This window comes from Armigeres subalbatus, chromosome 1 (assembly GCF_024139115.2).
Source record: "Armigeres subalbatus isolate Guangzhou_Male chromosome 1, GZ_Asu_2, whole genome shotgun sequence".
NCBI lineage: Eukaryota > Metazoa > Arthropoda > Insecta > Diptera > Culicidae > Armigeres > Armigeres subalbatus.
Window position 1 is genome coordinate 111,485,748 of NC_085139.1, and position 20,404 is coordinate 111,506,151.

The 20,404-nt window shown below is 44.8% G+C and overlaps 1 protein-coding gene across 1 annotated transcript in view; it reads left to right on the plus strand.

Moving 5' to 3' along the window:
• Positions 1-10,017, plus strand: part of LOC134204947 (V-type proton ATPase subunit B) — a 30,139-nt gene extending 20,122 nt beyond the window's left edge. The window contains exons 2-3 of the mRNA XM_062679760.1: positions 6,485-6,810; positions 6,877-10,017. Of these exons, the coding sequence (XP_062535744.1) occupies positions 6,485-6,810; positions 6,877-7,950 (1,400 nt within the window). The 3' untranslated portion in view covers positions 7,951-10,017. The remainder of the gene's footprint in view (positions 1-6,484; positions 6,811-6,876) is intronic.
• The last annotated feature ends 10,387 nt before the right edge of the window (positions 10,018-20,404 follow it).

Genomic DNA, 20,404 nt, shown 5'->3' on the forward strand with positions numbered 1-20,404 from the left:
TTAAATTATTCCATGTTGAAACAAAGTCCACTAGTATGATCCCATCACATTACATCAAAGTGTTATGGCTCGGCTGCAGTGGTGGGCGCGGTGACGCGTTTTGACAGAGAATACAGAATTACTGTCAAGATGCGCCGTTGCGTTAATCGCTGTAGAACGGCCTTTACTTGGAGATGGCATGAGTACCACCCGTTGTCAACATAGACTACTATTCGGTATTGAATGTCGGCTCCAAGAAAACATGTTAATTATTCGGAAAACATTCATGCGCGTGATGAGCTTTCATTATTATTGTTATTTGTTTTTAAACTGACAGACTGCGGGAAGGGAAATGTATCGGTATGATCACAATACGAACCCAGACCGCAGTGACCTAGTGAGCAACATAGCTTGAGTCGTCTGCTAGTATTGTGTATCAAATGGAGAGCCCAGTCGAGATACCAGTCTATTAAGACTACAACTGGTCAACTCTCGAAAAAAAAAAAAAAAAAAAAAAGAAGAAAAATTCCAAAAATTCCTGAAAAAACTTCATGAGGAATTTTGTAGGAATTCAGGGAAGAACTCTTGGAATAACTTTCCGAGTAATTCTTGGATAAACTTCCAGAAGAGTGGTGGAGAAACTTCCCAACTAATTTAAGGTAAAACTATCGCAAGAATTCCTGGAGCAACTTCTAAAGCAAATCATGGAGGAACTTCCGGAGGAATTCCCATACACGGAGGAAAAAATTGGTAGAATCAACCTGATTCTGCTTCAAATCAACAATTTTTTGCATTGATTTATGAATATCAATATTTTTGGTTGATACAACATAAGTAGAAACAAACTAGTTACAAGGGGAGTGAGAGTCATCCAACTTAACTCTGCTTCATGCTTTCTTCTTGTAGACAGGACGATTTATGTCGATCAGTTTCTACAGTTTTTCCATATTACGTAATGGTTGTCAGTACAAGAATATTATTATTGTTTCAATCATGCGATACAGGATTTTTGTACAAATGCCGTTTCTTCGCAGCTTAGCTGGGAAAGCACCTGTCTAGCGCACTGGCTTCGTGGGTTCAAACCCCACCGAAGGAAGTGGATACCCTCCAATACATTTTTCGAACTACATCTATCACATGTTGTGCATATGCATAAATGCATATATGCAACAAGCCTTTATCAGAACACAAACACAATATGACAAGAATCATTTCCCTTGCCCTGATATTTTTCAGATAGAACATGAACATTTTCCGGATAGAACATGAACATTTAGGAGGAGATCCCCCAGCGCACGCCACAACTTCTCAAAACGATACTTGCAGAACTCCCTCCAGTCCTTTACTTGCATGAAATATCAGATCCTTATATTATAAACTTTGCTTAAAATTTGTGATTGATAATAAACGCTTACAACTTTAATGTTTCACCTTATTTTAGAAGGTTGGAATCAAAAATATTAAAATTTGTTGAACGCATTATGATTTCGTGGAGATGGTCAATATCAACCATATTTTAAATAACGTTGCTGGACATATCATTGAATTGTAACTGTTCCCCACATGCGGACAATTAGATTTTTTGATGTGAGTAAAGAAGGAGTAGAATGTGGGGTAGGATGCAACAAAATTAACCAAAAAGCCAAATAAGCTCTACTAACACACATTAGATAAGCGCTTCATAACAGCCGCGCGCAAACTGTTTTATCGGCAGTGCATACGAAAATAAAAATACCGAAGAAATGTTGGCTGTCTTCATGATCACAAATAAGCGTCAAAGCAGACAAGCCATCATTACAATGAACAGCCCATCCGACTCACTACATCCACGGCGCTACCTGCTGTAAGACCGAAAGATTGGCGACAGCGTTTATTCGTGCACGGGTTGAATAAAAAGTGGGTAACAGAGCGATTTATACCATGTAAAGCGTCAGTAGGTACTTACTTGATACTTGATGGGCTACAGCTCTTCGATGAACCTACGCCGAATGGAGTATCCTTCTCCACTGGACTCGATCCTGGACCAAACGCTTCCAGTCGCCCTGAACATTGAGCGCCCTCAGGTCCTCTTCAACTGCAAAAAGCCATCGTGTACGCGGCCTTCCACGAAGCCTGCGGCCTCTTCCGGGTTCTCTACTAAATATTATCTTCGCTTGACGTTCTTCAGGCATACGAACAACGTGACCAGCCCACCGTAGTCTGCCGTGTTGTATAAGCTTAATAATATCCAGCCCTTTATATACCTGGTACAATTAGTGATTCATGCGACGCCGCCAGATACCGTTCTTTTGCCGCCGAGTGTTGTTCGCAGCACCTTACGCTCAAACACTCCGAAAGCTCTCCGATCAGCATCCTTTAATGTCCATGTTTCATGGCCGTATAAAGCCACCGGAAGAATCAGAGTAGTATACAGCGCGAGTTTTGTTTTCGTTTGCAAACTACGAGACTTAAGCTGGTTACGAAGTCCGTAATAAGTCCTATTTACAGCTGCAATACGCCTTTTCACCTCGCGGGTCACATCATTATCGCACGTCACTAATGTTCCAAGATACACACATTCTTCCACCACTTCAAATTTTTCACCATCCAGCCCCATTTCACTACCACCACTACTAATGAATCCACGTTGATTGCCAGCGACCATGTACTTCGTTTTGCTGGTATTGATCGTGAGTCCAATCCTCGCTGTCTCCCTCTTAAAAGGCACAAAAGCCTCTTCCACGGCACGGCGATCAATTCCGATAATATCGATATCGTCCGCAAAACCCAGGAGCATATGCGATCTTGTGATAATGGTACCGCTTCTTTGCACGCCAGCCTCCTAATCGCTCCCTCGAGCGCTCTATTGAACAGTAGATTCGAGAGTGCATCACCCTGCTTTAATCCATCTAAGGTTACAAATGACGTCGATATTTCATCCGCAACTCTTACACTTGATTCCGATCCGTCCAACGTTATACGAATCAGCCGTCAGTAGGTACTCTGCCAAAACGACTGCAGCGGAAAAACTGTACATTTGGAATTGCTAGGTTGGAGAAGAATTTACCGTCGATTGGAACTTTGTCTATTTTGGTTTCCGTTTCTTGGTGAGGTGATTGTGGCCTTGTGAATATTCTTGCGGGGGAAGAAAATGCTTCGGACTACCATTCCGCGCAGATTTCCTGCAGCGCTACGACATCGAAGTTGCAGGAAGTAATTCATCGTAGATTATCTTGTCGCAACAACGATTGTATCGAATCGTATTATCTTCTATGTCGTTCGTAATGGTTGTTTTTAAAGCCGGCTTATTGGGCCTGCGCAAACCTCCTGTCTCGTCGAATTTATTTTAGATTTTTTTTAGAACCTAATAGAAATTCAATAGATTTCATATTTATAGGTAGGCTACTCTGATACTCTGAGTTGGAAACCGTTCCATAGCCAGTGTTGTTAGAATCATACTCAAATTTCAATCATCGAGGCTTCATGCACGAGTTAATTCGCTTGCGATTCTGTAGAGAGAGCTTCGCGCTTGAGTTTCTTGGACAGAATCGCATCGCTTCGCTCACTCGCCGAAAAATGATTTCGCTCTAAAAAGCATCAAAACGCAATCGAGGCGTATGGTTTGTTTACATATGGATTTATTATCCATTGTTTTATGCGAAAAAAATAATTCAATGCATTTAACAATGAATAACACGTCGTAAGAATCATTACTTACTTATGGGTCCTGTACACCTCCGGTGATGCAAAGGGCCAACTTGAAAGATCTCCATCCTGAGCGTTGCCCGGCTATCGCTTTAACCTGTTGCCAGGTTAGATTTTGGTCGACTTCTTTTATTTCTTTATTGAGGCTTCGCCGCCATGAGCCTCTAGGTCTGCCTCTGCTGCGATGTCCCGCTGGATTCCAGTCTAATGCTTGTTTACAGATTTCGTGTCCTACGTAGAGTGTGGCCGACCCAGTCCCACTTCCGATCCCGAATTTCTGTTGCTATCGGCCTCTGGTGACAACGACGATGGAGCTCGTTGTTTGAGATCCAGTTGTGAGGCCACCAGGCCCGAATTATATACCGCAGGCATCTGTTAATGAACACCTGCAGCCGTTGAGTGTTCTTCACTGATACACACAATGTTTCGCTAGCGTATAACAGCACAGATTTAACGTTAGAGTTGAAAATTCGTATTTATCTGCCTGTTTTTCCAGATATTTCTTAAACTCGCAAAGGCAGCCCTTGCTTTCTTGATCCGTGCGCCTATGTCGATGTTGGTACCGCCGTCTGACGCCATTTGGCTACCAAGATATTGGAAGCTTTCAACATTCTCCACTGGTTGCCCGGCTACTGTGAAACTGGAAGGAGTCACCGTGTTTACATCCAACGATTTGATTTTTGTTGACGTTGATGACTAAACCTGCCGAAGAATAATGTTGCAAATCGTGATTCAAATCATAAACGATTCTCTGGGCCATGATTCTGGGATTTGGCTCACGTATGATTGATATTTGAGAATTTGAGATTTTACTAGCATTCTTAATGTGAATGATTCTAATACGTGATGGAAGTCCAAATATCATTGAAGCGAGATTTGATGAATTATAGAATTGTGGTCTTTATACGGGAAAAAAGGAAAATATCAGCGCATCTTTTGTATGAGTCTCGTAGGGTATAAAAAGCTTTCAATTAACTACTGAGAAAATGCTAATAGAGTACCAAATTGAAAAGCAGGCCAGTTGAAATGTAGAGCTCAGTCACATAATCTTGTTAAGTTTCTCGGTAGGATTCCGCTTCCAGTAGACGCTGCTGTGATGATTGCTATGTGATTTTTCACCAAGCACTAGATCACAGAACTTGTGAGATTTTTCATAAAACGCTGCAGCACAGAAATGCCACCTTAATTGCGGGTACTTTTCCTTTTAGAAAACATGCTCATCATCAGTTTTACTAACATGTTCGATTCAATCCATTCAAGATAATTATTGGGCACTGTATCACAAGAAATGCGAATACTTTCCGCACATCTTCGCAGCAATTAATAAGATAGTTTCAAGCTATGTCAAAGTTGTTATCATTAACGGATAAACGGAATGCAAGCCAACGCCACCAAATGCAGAATCATTACTTTTTCCCGTGTTCACTCATCAATCAGATTTGACTATTCGATGGACCAGTCACCGCTTATGAGAGTTAACTCCATAAAGGATCTTGGCCTTACCTTGGACAGTAAGCTTCGGTTCAACGAGCACATCTCAAAGACAATCTCCAAAGCCAACACTATGCTTGGCTTCCTGCGCCGCAACTCTGCACAATTCGATGATGTTTATGCTCTGAAAACATTATACTGCTCATTGGTCCGAAGCATTCTTGAGTACGGAGTTCAAATATGGGCTCCTTACCATGCGATTCATGCATCACGCATAGAAAGCATCCAGAAACGTTTCGTCAGATTCGCATTACGACAGCTGCCATGGACCAATCCCGATAACCTGCCACCGTATGAGCACAGATGTACGCTCATTGGCTTGCAAACACTCTCCAAACGCCGAACGTATTTACAACGACTTTACATTTTTGACATGATCCGTGATAACATTGACTGCAGTAGCGTGCTCCGGGAAATCAATTTCCACGCACCTAGCCGCCGATTACGCAATCCCCAATTGCTTTGGACCCCGGCGCACCGCACTGCTTACGGTTACAATAAACCACTTGACAGATGTTGTAGATTGTTTAACGATGTATGTGATATGTTTGATTATAATGTTAGTAAGCTTGTCTTCAAAAATAGGATTAAGATACTGTAGTCTGTGTGGTTTTGAACCAAAGATGAAATAAATAAATAAATTAATAAATTGTCGGCTCACATATAAAGCACTTATCAACGTGGCAAAGTGTCGTTCCCTCCTACAATCGACAAACGTCTTTTCGAAGTTTATTTTATCAGTTCTTGCCTTCATTATATCTGCTGCCTGTCCTTCTTCGTCTGAAGGCGCCTAAAGATCAAATTTGAGTACGCGTGAAAATATATCCAACATCTGCGCTGACATTAATTCAACACATTCAAGAAAACAATATTTACATAATTACTGTTCCCAAGAAGCCCAAAATTCTTCTAAAATGACTCCAGTGCGAGAAAACCGCAAAACAGAATTTCCTGAAGAAGAATATGATTTACATATTGGAAAAACAAAACGTTAAACCCATTCAACGCAACCAGAGGCGTTATGCGTGTTTAACAATTTGCGAAAATTTTAGCCGTTCAACATTTAGCAAATTCTTCTTATTAATGTGCTAGAAAAATCTTTGGAGGAAAGTTATTTTGAACATTATTTGGTTGGACGTATTCGAACTACGGTAAACGCTGTTTTTGGCTAATTGTAAAAAAAAATCCATATTTTCCACGATATACACTTCATACTATTTGAATAGATTTGTGAATACATTTTACCTGAAACAAATAACAAGCATCTCATAATCAATTGGAAACTAATCACAATTTTAATTTCTCCCTCTCTCTTACAACTCTTCCACAGCCTACAAGACCGTATCCGGTGTGAACGGTCCCCTGGTTATCCTGGATGAGGTCAAGTTCCCGAAGTTTGCCGAAATCGTCCAGCTCCGCCTGAACGATGGCACCATCCGCTCCGGTCAGGTGCTGGAAGTCAGCGGTTCCAAGGCCGTCGTCCAGGTGTTCGAAGGCACCTCGGGTATCGACGCCAAGAACACGGTGTGCGAGTTCACCGGTGACATTCTGCGTACGCCCGTGTCCGAAGACATGCTGGGTCGTGTGTTCAACGGCTCCGGTAAGCCCATCGACAAGGGTCCCCCAATTTTGGCCGAGGACTTCTTGGATATCCAGGTAATTGAGAAGCATTTACGTGGGATGAAACGACAACATTCTTAAAAATTTGTTTTATCATTCTAGGGTCAACCCATCAATCCGTGGTCTCGTATCTACCCCGAGGAAATGATCCAAACCGGTATCTCCGCTATCGATGTGATGAACTCGATTGCTCGTGGTCAGAAGATTCCCATCTTCTCGGCTGCTGGTTTGCCACACAATGAAATCGCTGCCCAGATTTGTCGTCAAGCCGGTCTGGTCAAGCACACCGGCAAGTCGGTGCTGGACGAACACGAGGACAACTTTGCCATCGTATTCGCCGCTATGGGTGTGAACATGGAAACTGCCCGTTTCTTCAAGCAGGATTTCGAAGAGAACGGTTCCATGGAGAACGTGTGTCTGTTCTTGAACTTGGCCAACGATCCAACCATCGAACGTATCATTACTCCACGTTTGGCGCTGACGGCGGCTGAATTCTTGGCCTACCAGTGCGAGAAGCACGTGTTGGTCATCTTGACGGACATGTCCTCGTATGCGGAAGCCTTGCGTGAGGTGTCTGCTGCCCGTGAAGAAGTGCCCGGACGTCGTGGTTTCCCAGGTTACATGTACACCGATTTGGCCACCATCTACGAACGTGCCGGACGTGTTGAAGGACGTAACGGATCGATCACACAGATCCCCATTTTGACTATGCCTAACGACGATATTACCCATCCAATTCCTGATTTGACTGGTTATATTACCGAAGGACAGATCTACGTCGATCGTCAGTTGCACAACAGACAGATCTACCCGCCAGTGAACGTACTGCCCTCGCTGTCTCGTCTGATGAAGTCTGCCATCGGTGAGGGTATGACCCGCAAGGATCACTCCGATGTGTCCAATCAGTTGTACGCTTGCTACGCCATCGGTAAGGACGTGCAGGCCATGAAGGCCGTCGTCGGTGAGGAAGCCCTGACGCCTGATGATCTGCTGTACCTGGAGTTCCTGAGCAAGTTCGAAAAGAACTTCATCTCGCAGGGTAACTACGAAAACCGCACGGTATTCGAATCGCTGGACATTGGCTGGCAGCTGTTGCGTATCTTCCCCAAGGAGATGCTCAAGCGTATCCCGGCCTCCATCCTGGCCGAATTCTACCCACGAGACTCGCGCCACTAAGCGGTATGTTTCGTCCATCAACGCTTCATTTGCATGTTGTTTTATTATATTTGTTATCTACTATTTTTTTTGCATTTTGTCCCTTTCTGGGGGACATTTTCTCAAGTTTATCCCCATTTTTTTCAAAATCAATTAAAATATTCTTTATGATTTGCCATATGCCCGTAAACCGGAAAAGTATTGTTAAATAATGTAATGATGAACATATTTCAATTGCGTCCAACTGCAACTAATCGCCAATAGCATGAGATCGATTCAACTTATCAATGTTATCAATAATTAATACAGAAGACAATTCGAGGGATAATTCTGTCTTTTGAAAAATGCGTAATCTAAATGTGTGTGTGTCGCTACAGCAAATGTCATTTCGAGTAAAAAAACATCTTTATTGAATCGCTGTGCAAATTAAGCATTCCTGAAACAAAAACAATCTAAGTATAATCTTTACTTACGATATTTCACCGAACCAATTCTACTACACAACTCGAGAAAAACGACCCAGAATTATAGAGTAATCGAACTATTATTTCGGGAATATTCCCACGCTCAGCTTTCCTTCGTTCAATTTTTCTCCACGTCAAATCGAAGAAGTGCTTAGGAAATCTTTGTTTCGATCCTCCAACCGCGGTGGGACAGAATCGACTTCCAATCATCGGCTTTAAGTCCAACAAGGAACATAATATAACAACAACATGAAACATCTATTATCCATCTAATAACAACAAATGTGTGCAAACTTAACCACCATCAAGAATAACGAAACAAAAGAAGAAAATATTGATACGGCATCGACGACCGGTTGGAATTGATTCCAGAGGAAACGACCAGCATCCGATTTCCTTGGTCAACGTCCCGTACGCACGCGGACTCGCCTGAAGATCCTTCTCCAAAAGCCAAAGGGTTCGTGGGGGTTGAAGGAGTCCGAATCGGAGAACCCTCAACACGCTTCAAGTTGCACGTGGCTGTCTTCATTACAAATGTAATTCAGACCGGAAAGATTGCCCCGATTGTGGAAAGCGAGCTTTTATTCTTATGTATACTCTGCTTATTAGATAAAATAATCAACAGTTTGTTTTTTAATGATAAAAAATGAGAAATAATTGTGGAAAACAGTATAAGTAGTCAAATATATTATCCAGGAAGAGGTACTACTAGATTCACTAGCATAAAACAACCTATTTTCCCTTCATATCCTCCTTTTCGATTCGTTCGTGCTATGAGTTTTAATTTTGTTGATATATTTCTATCGTACTAGGCGTTTAAGCTATATACACCACAATTAGTCGTTAAGTTATGAGCGTTTCCTTTCTGCATGGTCTTAAATCAAAGAAGTACTTTCGGCAAGCGGAACAGTGGCCACCTACGGCCATAAACCGAATCGGGTTCATATCAGAATGGTTCATGCTCACCATTTGGCGGAGAGAAAATATTTTCTTCCAGGTTATGCATCAACATCACGCTTCTTCAGTCGCATCTGAACAATCCCCTTTGATTATAACCACGTTAGCCGAACATCTGCTAGAATTAACCGTTCGATGTGGACAGAAATTTGGAAAAATTGATTTCCCTTCATTCAAATACCGACTGGAGCACTTCTGACTGAATCCTTTTCGGATTATGCGTCACATTGGTGTCACTTTCCGGATTGAAGTACTTCTGTACAATAATTAGCTTGTAAGCTTCTAAAATCTAGAACAAATGAAACATTATAAAACGAATGAAAAAAAAACGTTAAGCGATGTCTCAAATTATTCTAGCTGAGAGATTTACGATATCCAGATCCAAGTCCAAATGAATCGAACATCGGATCCGAAAATTTTACGACCCCTGATATTCGCACATGCAAGTGGTAAATTAGAAGACATACCGAACCCAATCTTGACTATGTGCGATCACACTCTGTGCAGATTGTAGGAGCAACCTGGTGGAGAAAATATATTACATAATTCATATTATTATTAGCTGTTGAAGAATAAGTAATATTATTCAGGTGTAAACACAACACTCTATAAATGAAGAAAGTGAAACAAACAAACAAAAAAACTAATAAAAGCGGACAAAAACTTAGAGGACGTTTTAAAACTCAACCGTAAAACATATCACTCTCCTCTATTTGGCCTCAAACTTCGAAGTTCCTTATTTGAGTTTCGAGCAACTCGACTCAACATTAAATGGACGGGGTTCTGCCAAATCACACCACACGCAAACAAAAAATTATCAATTTTTCAGCTTATGCTTTCGGTTAGCAACATTTACTTTTTTGTTATTTTATTTATCTTTTGCTGAGGTTTAGTGATCCTTCAACAGTGGTTTTGAAAAACTATTGCACAATTATGGTATCAAAGGAAAATTTTACGAAAAAGAACCCTGAACATTTACTTAATTCTGGATAGGTAAGTTTGATAGAAAAAATAGAAGCTTTTATTCAAAAGCTACTATAGCTATTGTCCTCCATTTATCCCGCTATGTCATAGATCCTGTTTTGTTTTATTACCATACTAAGGTCGGAGTGGCCTGTGCAATACATAAAAGTATTCTCCATTCAGCTCGGTCCATGGCTGCACTTCGCCAACCACGCAGTCTGCGGAGGGTCCGCAAATCGTCCTCCACTTGATCGATCCACCTTGCCCGCTGTGCACCACGTCTTCTTGTTTCCGTCGGATCGTTGTCGAGAACCATTTTCACCGGATTACTGTTCGACATTCAGGCTACGTGCCCGACAGTCTTCCGATTTTCGCGATGTGAACGATGGATGGTTCTCCCAACAGCTGATGCGACTCGTGGTTCATTCGCTTCCTCCACGTACCGTCCGCCATCTGCACCCCACCATAGAGGGTACGCAGCACTTTCCTTTCGAAAACTCCCAGTGGGCGTTGGTCCTCCACGAGCATCGTCCAGGTCTCGTGTCCGTAGAGACTTACCGGTCTAATAAGGGAAGATCCATTAATTACGTAACGCAAAAATTGGCCATTTTCAACCCCCCCTCCCCCCTATGTCACACTTTTTGTATGAATCATTGAAAATTTTTGTATGGATTGTCACACTTTGGTCAACCCCCCCTCCCCCCTCTAAGCGTTACGTAATTTGTGGATGTTCCCTAAGCGTTTTGTAGATAGTCAGTTTGGTACGGCGGCGAACTCTATTCGATCGGAACGTTTTGCGGAGTCCAAAGTACGTACGATTTCCTGCCACTATGCGTTTTCGAATTTCTCTGCTGGTATCGTTATCGGCGGTCATCAGTGAGCCCAAGTACACGAATTCTTCAACCACCTCGATTTCGTCACCACCGATAGAAACTCGTGGTGGGTGGCTTACATTGACCTCTCTTGAGCCTCTTCCTATCATGTACTTCGTCTTCGACGTGTTGATGACTAGTCCTGTCCGTTTAGCTTTGTTTTTAAGTCTGATGTAGGCTTCCTCCATCCTCTCAAAGTTACGTGCCATGATATCAATGTCGTCGGCGAAGCCAAATAGCTGGATGGACTTATTGAAAATTGTACCACTCGTGTTAATCCCTGCTCTTCGTATTACTCCTTCCAAAGCGATGTTGAATAGCAGACACGAAAACCATCACCTTGCCGTAACCCTCTGCGCGTTTCGAAGGGACTCGAGAATGCCCCTGAAACTCGAACTACGCATATCACCCGATCCATCGTCGCTTTGGTCAACCGTATCAGTTTATCCGGAAATCCGTGTTCGTGCATTAGCTGTCATAGCTGGTCCCGTTGGATTGTATCATATGCGGCTTTGAAGTCGAAGAATAGATGATGTGTGGGCACGTTGTACTCGCGGCATTTCTGCAGTACTTGCTGAATGGCGAACAGCTGGTGTAGCGTTCGCCCGCCTGGTACTACCCCACGAACTCCCTTGCAATTGGTGCTAGTCGACGGCATAAAATTTGGGAGAGTACCTTGTAGGCGGCGTTCAGCAATGTGATTGCGCGGTAGTTGCTACAATCCTGCTTATCGCCCTTTTTGTAGATGGGACACACGCCAACTTCCAGCCACTCCTGCGGCAAATCTTCCTCCTCCCAAATCTTGGTAATGACCCAGTGCAGCGCTCTAGCCAGTGCCTCACAATCGTGTTTTAATAGCTCTCCTGGTAGTTGATCAACCCCAGGGGCTTTGTTGTTCTTCAGCCGACCAATCTCCTCCTGGATTTCCTGGAGATCCGGAGCCGGTAAAATTATGTCCTGCGCGCGTTCTCCCAGGTCCATCACCATACCGCCATCTTCGTCTGCCATATCGCCATTCAGGTGTTCTTTGTAGTGCTGCCGCCACCTTTGGATCACCTCACGCTCGTTCGTAAGAAGGTTCCCGATTATGTCTATACACATATCAGGCTGTGGCCCCTGACCCTTACGTGAACTGTTCAACTTCTCATAGAACTTTCGTGTGTTATTAGCGCGGTACAGTTGCTCCGTATCTTCACGGTCTCGATCTTCCTGCTGGCGCTTTTCCTCCGGAAAATCGAGTTTTGTCTGTTCCGCGCCCGTTTGTATCGTGCCTCGTTCGCCCTCGTGCGGTGTTGCAGCAATCTCGCCCATGCTGCATTCTTCTCCTCAACTAACTGCTCACATTCGCCGTCATACCAGTCGTTTCTCTGATCCGGAGCCACCGTGCCTAGTACAGCGGTTGCGGTGCTTCCAATGGCGGATCGAATATCTCTCCAGCCATCTTCAAGAGATGCTGCGCCTAGATGCTCTTCCACTGGGAGTGCCACTTCCAGCTGCTGCGCGTATTCTTGGGCTAGTCTACCGTCTTGTAGCCGCCCAGTGTTTAGCCGCGGCGGACGACTCCGACGCGTGTTGTACACCGTCGAGAGTTTTGAGCGCGGACATACTGCAACGAGGTAGTGGTCGGATTCAATATTCGCACTGCGGTAAGTGCGTACGTTCGTGATGTCGGGGAAGAATTTACAGTCGATTAGAACGTGGTCGACTTGGTTTTCCGTTACTTGATTAGGTGATTTCCATGTGGCCTTGAGGATATTCTTGCGGGGGAAGAAAGTGCTTCGGACTACCATTCCGCGGGAGGCTGCAAAGTTTATGCATCGTTGGCCGTTGTCGTTCGATACGGTATGCAGACTATCCGGTCCGATGACTGGTCTTTACATTTCCTCCCTTCCTACCTGAGCGTTCATGTCTCCGATGACGATTTTGACGTCCCGCAGTGGGCATCCATCGTATGTATATTCCAGCTGTGCATATAACGCTTCTTTCTCGTCGTCGGATCTCCCTTCGTGTGGGCAGTGCACGTTGATGATGCTATAGTTGAAGAAACGGCCTTTTATCCTCAGCTTGCACATCCTTGCGTTGATTGGCTGCCACCCAATCACGCGTCCCAGCACTATGAGGCCGGTTCCCAGTTAGTTGGTGGTGCCACAGCTTCGGTAGAAGGTAGCCGCTCGATGCCCGCTTTTCCACACTTTCTGTCCTGTCCAGCAGATTTCCTGCAGCGCTACGACGTCGAAGTTGCGGGGATGTAATTCATCGTAGATTATCCTGTTGCAACCTGCGAAGCCTAGAGACTTGCAGTTCCATGTTACAAGCTTCCAATCGTAATCCTTTATTCGTCGCCTAGGTCGTTGCCGATTGTATCGAGTCGTGTCTTCTATGTCGTTCGTAATGGTTGTTTTTAAAGGCGGCTTATTGGGCATACGCAAACCTCCTGTCTCGTCGGAGGGCCGTCGTGTCAGGGCTGTTTAGCGTCCCACCTAACACCAAGACTTGGGCTTGTGTGCTTTGAGCGGCACACGGTCGCTTTGGCGGAGCCTACTTGCGGCACAACTCGCAGATGGCCTGGGAGGGATCGTCAAGCCCTTGGACATAGTCCCTGCTGCCCCCGGCTACAAATATGTATATGTTTAATTTTTTGGTCCAATTTCAATGATTTTTCCATTGCTGAGTAATCAATCGACTTTTTATTCGGTATATTGGAGAAGGAAACAATAAAAATCACATTTTTACAAAAAAAATTCGATGAACTATTTTTAAACACCCCGTACCTCATTTCTAGTTACCTTGTATAACTTTCTGTGAAGAAAAATCCGAGGTACATGAAACTTGGATAATAATTCATTTTTTACACCGTGCGGGACGTTCGACGAGCCATGCTTCGAAAACAACCCTGCCACGATCCTGGCTAACATCTCCAAGGACTTTTCAGAAGGTGTGCTATTGATCCTAGCCATCACTATCCTCCATGCATACCCCATGTAGTGCCATTAGTCATCCTACAAATGTTCCTCGAAGAAGGCTCTCTAACTACGTTTGATCTTGTAGTTGAGAGCTCTCGTCGCTGTCTTGAACACCTGGCGTCTTTGATCCTGTCCGCCTCGGTTCTAGCATGTCGCAATCTTCTTTTAGTTCTAAGACAGATGCTGCCAAGATCAACTACCGTGTTCGTCCAACAATAAATCTATTGGCGGTTGCCGGTTGGCTAAGTCCTCCTTGGCGTTGGTAAGTCACAAGATAAGGTTAGGACATTGGTTAACTCGTCGCCGCTTAGTTCAAGAGTCCGATTTTCCCATCGTAATGATATTGATTGGGACCCTCCTTAGCCGTGCGGTAAGACGAGCGGCTACAAAGCAAGACCATGCTGAGGGTGGCTGGGTTCGATTCCCAGTACTGGTCTAGGAAATTTTCGGATTGGAAATTGTCTCAATTTCCCTGGGCATAAAAGTATCATCGTGTTAGCCTCATGATATACGAATGCAAAAATGGTAACCTGGCTTAGAAACCTCGCAGTTAATAACTGTCGAAGTGCTTAATGAGCACTAAGCTGCGAGGCGGCTCTGTCCTAGTGTGGGGATGTAATGCCAACAAGAAGAAGAAGAAGATATAATCTTATATATAAAAATGAAATGGCCTGTGTTCGTATCCGCATAACTCGAAAACGGCTGGTTGGATTTTTTTTATTTCTTCAGCAGAAACATTCGTTATAGTTTCCGACGGGTTTATATGATATTTCCTAATGGGAAAATTACGAGTAAAGTTGAGCAAACCGTGAATAACTAAAATTGTGATTCCTATGCGAACTTTGCATGGGCAGTTCGGAACGCACATTCTCGCCTACTGTGCAGGACAACGTCTGCCGGGTCGACTAGTAGAAGATAGAAGTGATATTGATATAGGGGGTATAATTAATTATAAACCGTACTACCTGATGGTCGCACGAAGTATACCCCTCGTGAACTCTCCATTCAGGGCCTGCCGTCTATCCCGCGCTGCCGAAGGTCATATCGATACATGACTCACCTTTCGAACCTCTGGCCCTCTATAGGCCCTCAACATGCATCCCATTATCCAACATTTCTTCTGTCAACTTTTTATACACAGCACTCTTTTGCACATCTTTCGATCCATGCTGTATTTCCCGCAGATATCCAGAAAGGACATGATTACGTCCGAGATGGTCGTGATCAGCTCCATGTTCTGGCCTCCGCCCTTCTGGTGGCTGGTCATAGCCTCGTTGACGACCTAGGTCAGAGTGGCGCCATCCGCATTTTGATCTCGTCTTGCGCTTCCTCTACCTTAGAACGCTCCTCTCCGTCGCCTACCCTTGGCGACCTGCGACTGATTAGGGCCACTTCATCTGGCAAAAGGTTCCACCATGTTGTCGGGCGCTCTACCTGCTCCACTTGATTTTTTGTAATGATAAGACTTCATAGCGATTGGGTTCCCCTGTCGTCGAGTCCAACTGAAGTAGCCGCCTTTGTTATGGTTATCTATGCTTGCCGTTGACACTTGCGTGTTCAATGTCAGATCAGCGCTAGTCAGGAATTATCATGTGAGCTTACTCTCACCAAATTGGCAAAAGTGGGTGGCACGATTAGACGGCATGCTACAAGGCCCGCCACGGTTTTATGGGACGGAAGCCAGCCTCCGTTTCAAGTAGGCGTCACCCGACCTTACTGCCAGCCCTCGTAACCAAAATATTGCAATAAATAATAAAGTCAATTAACGCGCTATGCATAAGAACCATAATTGAGGCTTAACTGGCATCAGTCTCAATGCGCTTTTCAGCGCTCTCGGGGTGGGACGTCATATTGTCAGCTTCTGTATTAAGCCGAGCCTGACGATATTTGTTTATTTATGGTGTACATCAACAGATTGTTTGTAATCCTAATGATGATTTAAACCTAGTATAGTTCATGGTAAAATCGCAACGAAAAATAAAATTGTCATGGGACTTAAATACACTTATCTAGGATATGCACGTCAGCTACTACGACGAAAAACATTTACAAAACTACGGCGAAGCGCATCTCTTGTCAAGTGGTAGTCAAATACTGATGCCACCCTATTAAAAACTCTCTGTAGCCCGTTCAGGGCGTTGCCCAAACCATAGTTGGTGCGGCGACGGGGAAGTCTCAACATTATGCTATTCCGCAATGGCCGATGTTTCACGTTAATGTTGCGTTAATGTTGTTGCTGAATGTCTGGACAATCGATCCTTCCTTGTATAATATCAGCGACGGTCAGTGCTCTGTTTAAGTCCCTACGGATACGCAACGGAAGAAGGTCGATCAGCTGGCAGTGGTCCTCGTAACTAGGGAGGCGAAATGGATCTCTCCATGGTAGTTTGCGCAATACAAAACGAACAAAGCGGCGTTGTATTGATTCGATGCGCTCCGATCCGTTGTTGTAGTAAGGACACCAGACCGCCGAGCAGTATTCCAACGTCGACCGGACGAGAGAGCAGTAGAGTGCCTTCAAGTCGGTGAAATTTTTCGCTACCCTGAACACAAAGCCAAACGTTCTGGCCGCTTTATCGACAACAAAGGATATGTGCTGGGTAAATGTAAGTTGTGAATCCAGAAGAACTCCCAAATCTTTCACGCAATGCACTCGGTTGATGGTCGTGTCAAGAAGAGAGTTACTAAACCGGATCGTCTCCTTCTTTCGTGAAAAAGTAATTACCGAATATTTCGCCGGATTGACCACAAGTTGGTTCAGAGTACACCAGTTGGTAAACACAGTGATCTGGTTTTGGAAGGAAAGGCAATCGTCTATTGGGCAGATGCGAAGAAATATCTTCAGATCGTCCGCAAAGGATAGCCGTGGTCCATCGATTGCATGGTGAACATCGTTGAAGTAAAGCAGGAAAATTAATGGCCCCAAGTGGCTGCCCTGCGGTATACCAGACGAAGCGCGGAAACTATCTGAGCGACAATCGCCTAAAGCAACCATAAGCTGGCGTCCGGTCAGATAGGATCGAAACCAATCGAGAAGTTTTCAACCGACTCCAAGTCTGTCAAGCTTGGCGATTGCAATTTTATGGTTCAGCTTATCGAATCGATCTTTCCGTGTAAATCACGTCCGTTTGAGTGCGTGCAATCATGCTATCCGTGACGTACGACGTTAGGCACAACAAGTTAGTGGTTGTTGAACGGCCAGCTGTAAAACCATGTTGGTCAGCGCAAAGATATTGTTTGCAGTGGGCATTCAGCGGGTCCATGACAACCAGTTCAAAAAGCTTCGCTATTGCACTAAGCGATGTGATACCCCGGTAATTGTTCACATCACGCTTGCTCCCCTTTTTGTAGACCGGAAACATATCTGCAGTCTTCCAGCAAGATGGGAATGTGCCGCTGGTTAGAGAGAGCTGGAATAACAGGAGAAGGGTTTCAAGCAGACAGGTAATATTCTTTTTGAGAATTATCAATGGAACACCGTCAGGACCAGGCTTAGATGATGTCTTAAGCTTAGACATCGCTCTTGAGATGCGGGCCCTCCTTAGCCGTGCGGTAAGACGCGCGGCTACAAAGCAAAACCATGCTGAGGGTGGCAGGGTTCGATTCCCGGTGCCGGTCTAGGCAATTCTCGGTTTGGAAATTGTCTTGACTTCCCTGGGCATAAAAGTATCATCGTGTTAGCCTCATGATATACGAATGCAAAAATGGTAACTTGGCTTAGAAACCTCGCAGTTAATAACTGTGGAAGTGCTTAATGAATACTAAGCTGCGAGGCGGCTCTATCCCAGTGTGGGGATGTAATGCCAATAAGAAGAAGAAGAAGAAGATCGCTCTTGAGATGGCTTCGACATTCACATCGATATCACCGAGCGATTGATTCGCTAATGGGACGTTGCTAGCAGCGGTGGTCACGACATCAACAGGTAGTTGTTCGTCTTCAAACACACTGGCGAATTTAGCTAAGAACAGGTTGCATATACCTTGTTGGGTGCTTGCAGATTCACTATTGAATACCATGGACGATGGAAATCCAGTCTCTTTGCGCTGTTCATTTGCGTAGCTCTAAAAGGACTTTGGGTGAGATCTTAGTCGTCGCTGTATCCCTCTTTGGATCCGAGAGTCTGATCGAACGGACTTTTTTTTTTGGACATATCTGTCGATGATGCACACCATGAAGTAAGAAAAAGTTTCTTTAGCAGAATTAATGTCCACTGGATCGAGAATGTGTTCTCAATCCATATTTGATAGCACTTCAGTAATACAGCGATGGTCCGCCTTATGGAAATCGTACGACACCACGGCTGGGGGGTTGAAGAAATCACGCATAACATTATCTTGGACGGCAATCACTAGAGGGCGGTGATGAGTAGCATCCTTAACTAAGAGTGCAGGAGCCAAACAGATGGAAAGTGCCGTGGTACGACCACTCACGAAGCAGAGGTCCACAGAGCGATTATTCTCGTTGACCTCGCCATTGATTTGAGATAGCGTTGCGATAACGTGGAACGTGGAGCTTTCAAGATCCGGACGGAAGAAGCCGCTGTGAATAGGAGTCCATGTAATGTTCGTAAGGTTGAAGTCGCCCAAAATCACAACCTCATCACAAAGCGCGGCCATATCTGAAGCACAAGATACAGATGTGGGGGCAGCAGGGACTATGTCCAAGGGCTTGACGATCTCTCCCCAGGCCATCTGCGAGTTGTGGCGCCTGCCTAGGATGTGGTGGGGTTTGACAGTGGGCCATGTTAAGCCTCTATAAAAAGCTGCATGTATCCGCAAGTAGGCTCCGCCAAAGCGACCGTGTGCCGCTCAAAGCGCACAAGCCCAAGTCCTGGTTTTAGGTGGGACGCTAAACAGCCCTGACACGACGGCCCTCCGTCGAGACAGGAGGTTTTTCCAGGCGGCTGGAAAACCAATAATTACGAACAATATAAGAGATAATGCGACTCGATATAATCGGCAAAGACCTAGGCGACAAATAAAGGATCACGATTGGAAGCTTGGAACATGGAACTGCAAGTCGCTAGGTTTCGCAGGTTGCGACAGGATTATCTACGATGAATTACATCCCCGCAACTTCGACGTCGTGGCGCTGCAGGAGATTTGCTGGACAGGACAGAAAGTGTGTAAAAGCGGGCATCGGGCGGCTACCTTCTACCAAAGCTGTGGCACCACAAACGAGCTGGGAACCGGCTTCATAGCGCTGGGAAAGATGCGCCAACGCGTGATTGGGTGGCAGCCAATCAACGCAAGGATGTGCAAGCTGAGGATTAAAGGCCGTTTCTTCAACTATAGCATCATCAACGTGCACTGCCCACACGAAGAGAGACCCGACGACGAGAAAGAAGCGTTCTACGCACAGCTGGAGCAGACATACGATGGATGCCCACTGCGGGACGTCAAAACCGTCATCGGTGACATGAACGCGCAGGTAGGAAGGGAGGAAATGTATAGACCGGTCATCGGACCGGATAGTCTGCACACCGTATCGAATGACAACGGCCAACGATACATAAACTTCGCAGCTTCCCGCGGAATGGTAGTCCGAAGCACCTTTGTAAAAAACGCGACAGTGCTATTCGTAATTTGCAATTCAATCAAATCATTGAACAAATCCCGTCGTCAGTCGCCGAGCCTCGATAGGAAATTTAGGGAACATAATTGATGATGCGCACGTCGCCGCACCGCAGAGAGTAGGGAAAACAAAATACATACGACCGACAGCAGGTCTGACTCCTATCGCGCACCATGCGTACGACGTACCGTCCGGGGCGGCGAGCATAGATAAGCGAGAAAAGTCGTAAAACGTACGCACGGTGCACGATCACTCGATCGTTCGAGTGAAAGGGCATGGATGCAATTGTGCAGCGCAAGGGACTGAACGAAAAAAGGGATAACAAAAGAATGTACGATCGATCCGTCTCGTTCAATGTAGGAGCGTTTTTTATTACTTAAAAGAAAGGTCGTAAATTAGCGCGATAATCGTTGTAGGACCGGGCCCTGTAGGAAAGTTCTATGCTTAGAATTTTGATAGGTTTCATAGATAGGGAACAATGGAAAAATGTCTGAAGTCCATTGAGAGGGCCGGTAATAAAACTTTTCACAGGACGTGACGGAATCTTCTTTTTCAATAGATGTAAGTTAGAATTATCATCCAAAAATTGTATAAATACCCTGTACCTTGAATACAGAGATTGACTTGTGTTTGGAACCTCGATCGTGTTGGCTGCTCCTTCTTCAAAGAAATTCCCAGGTA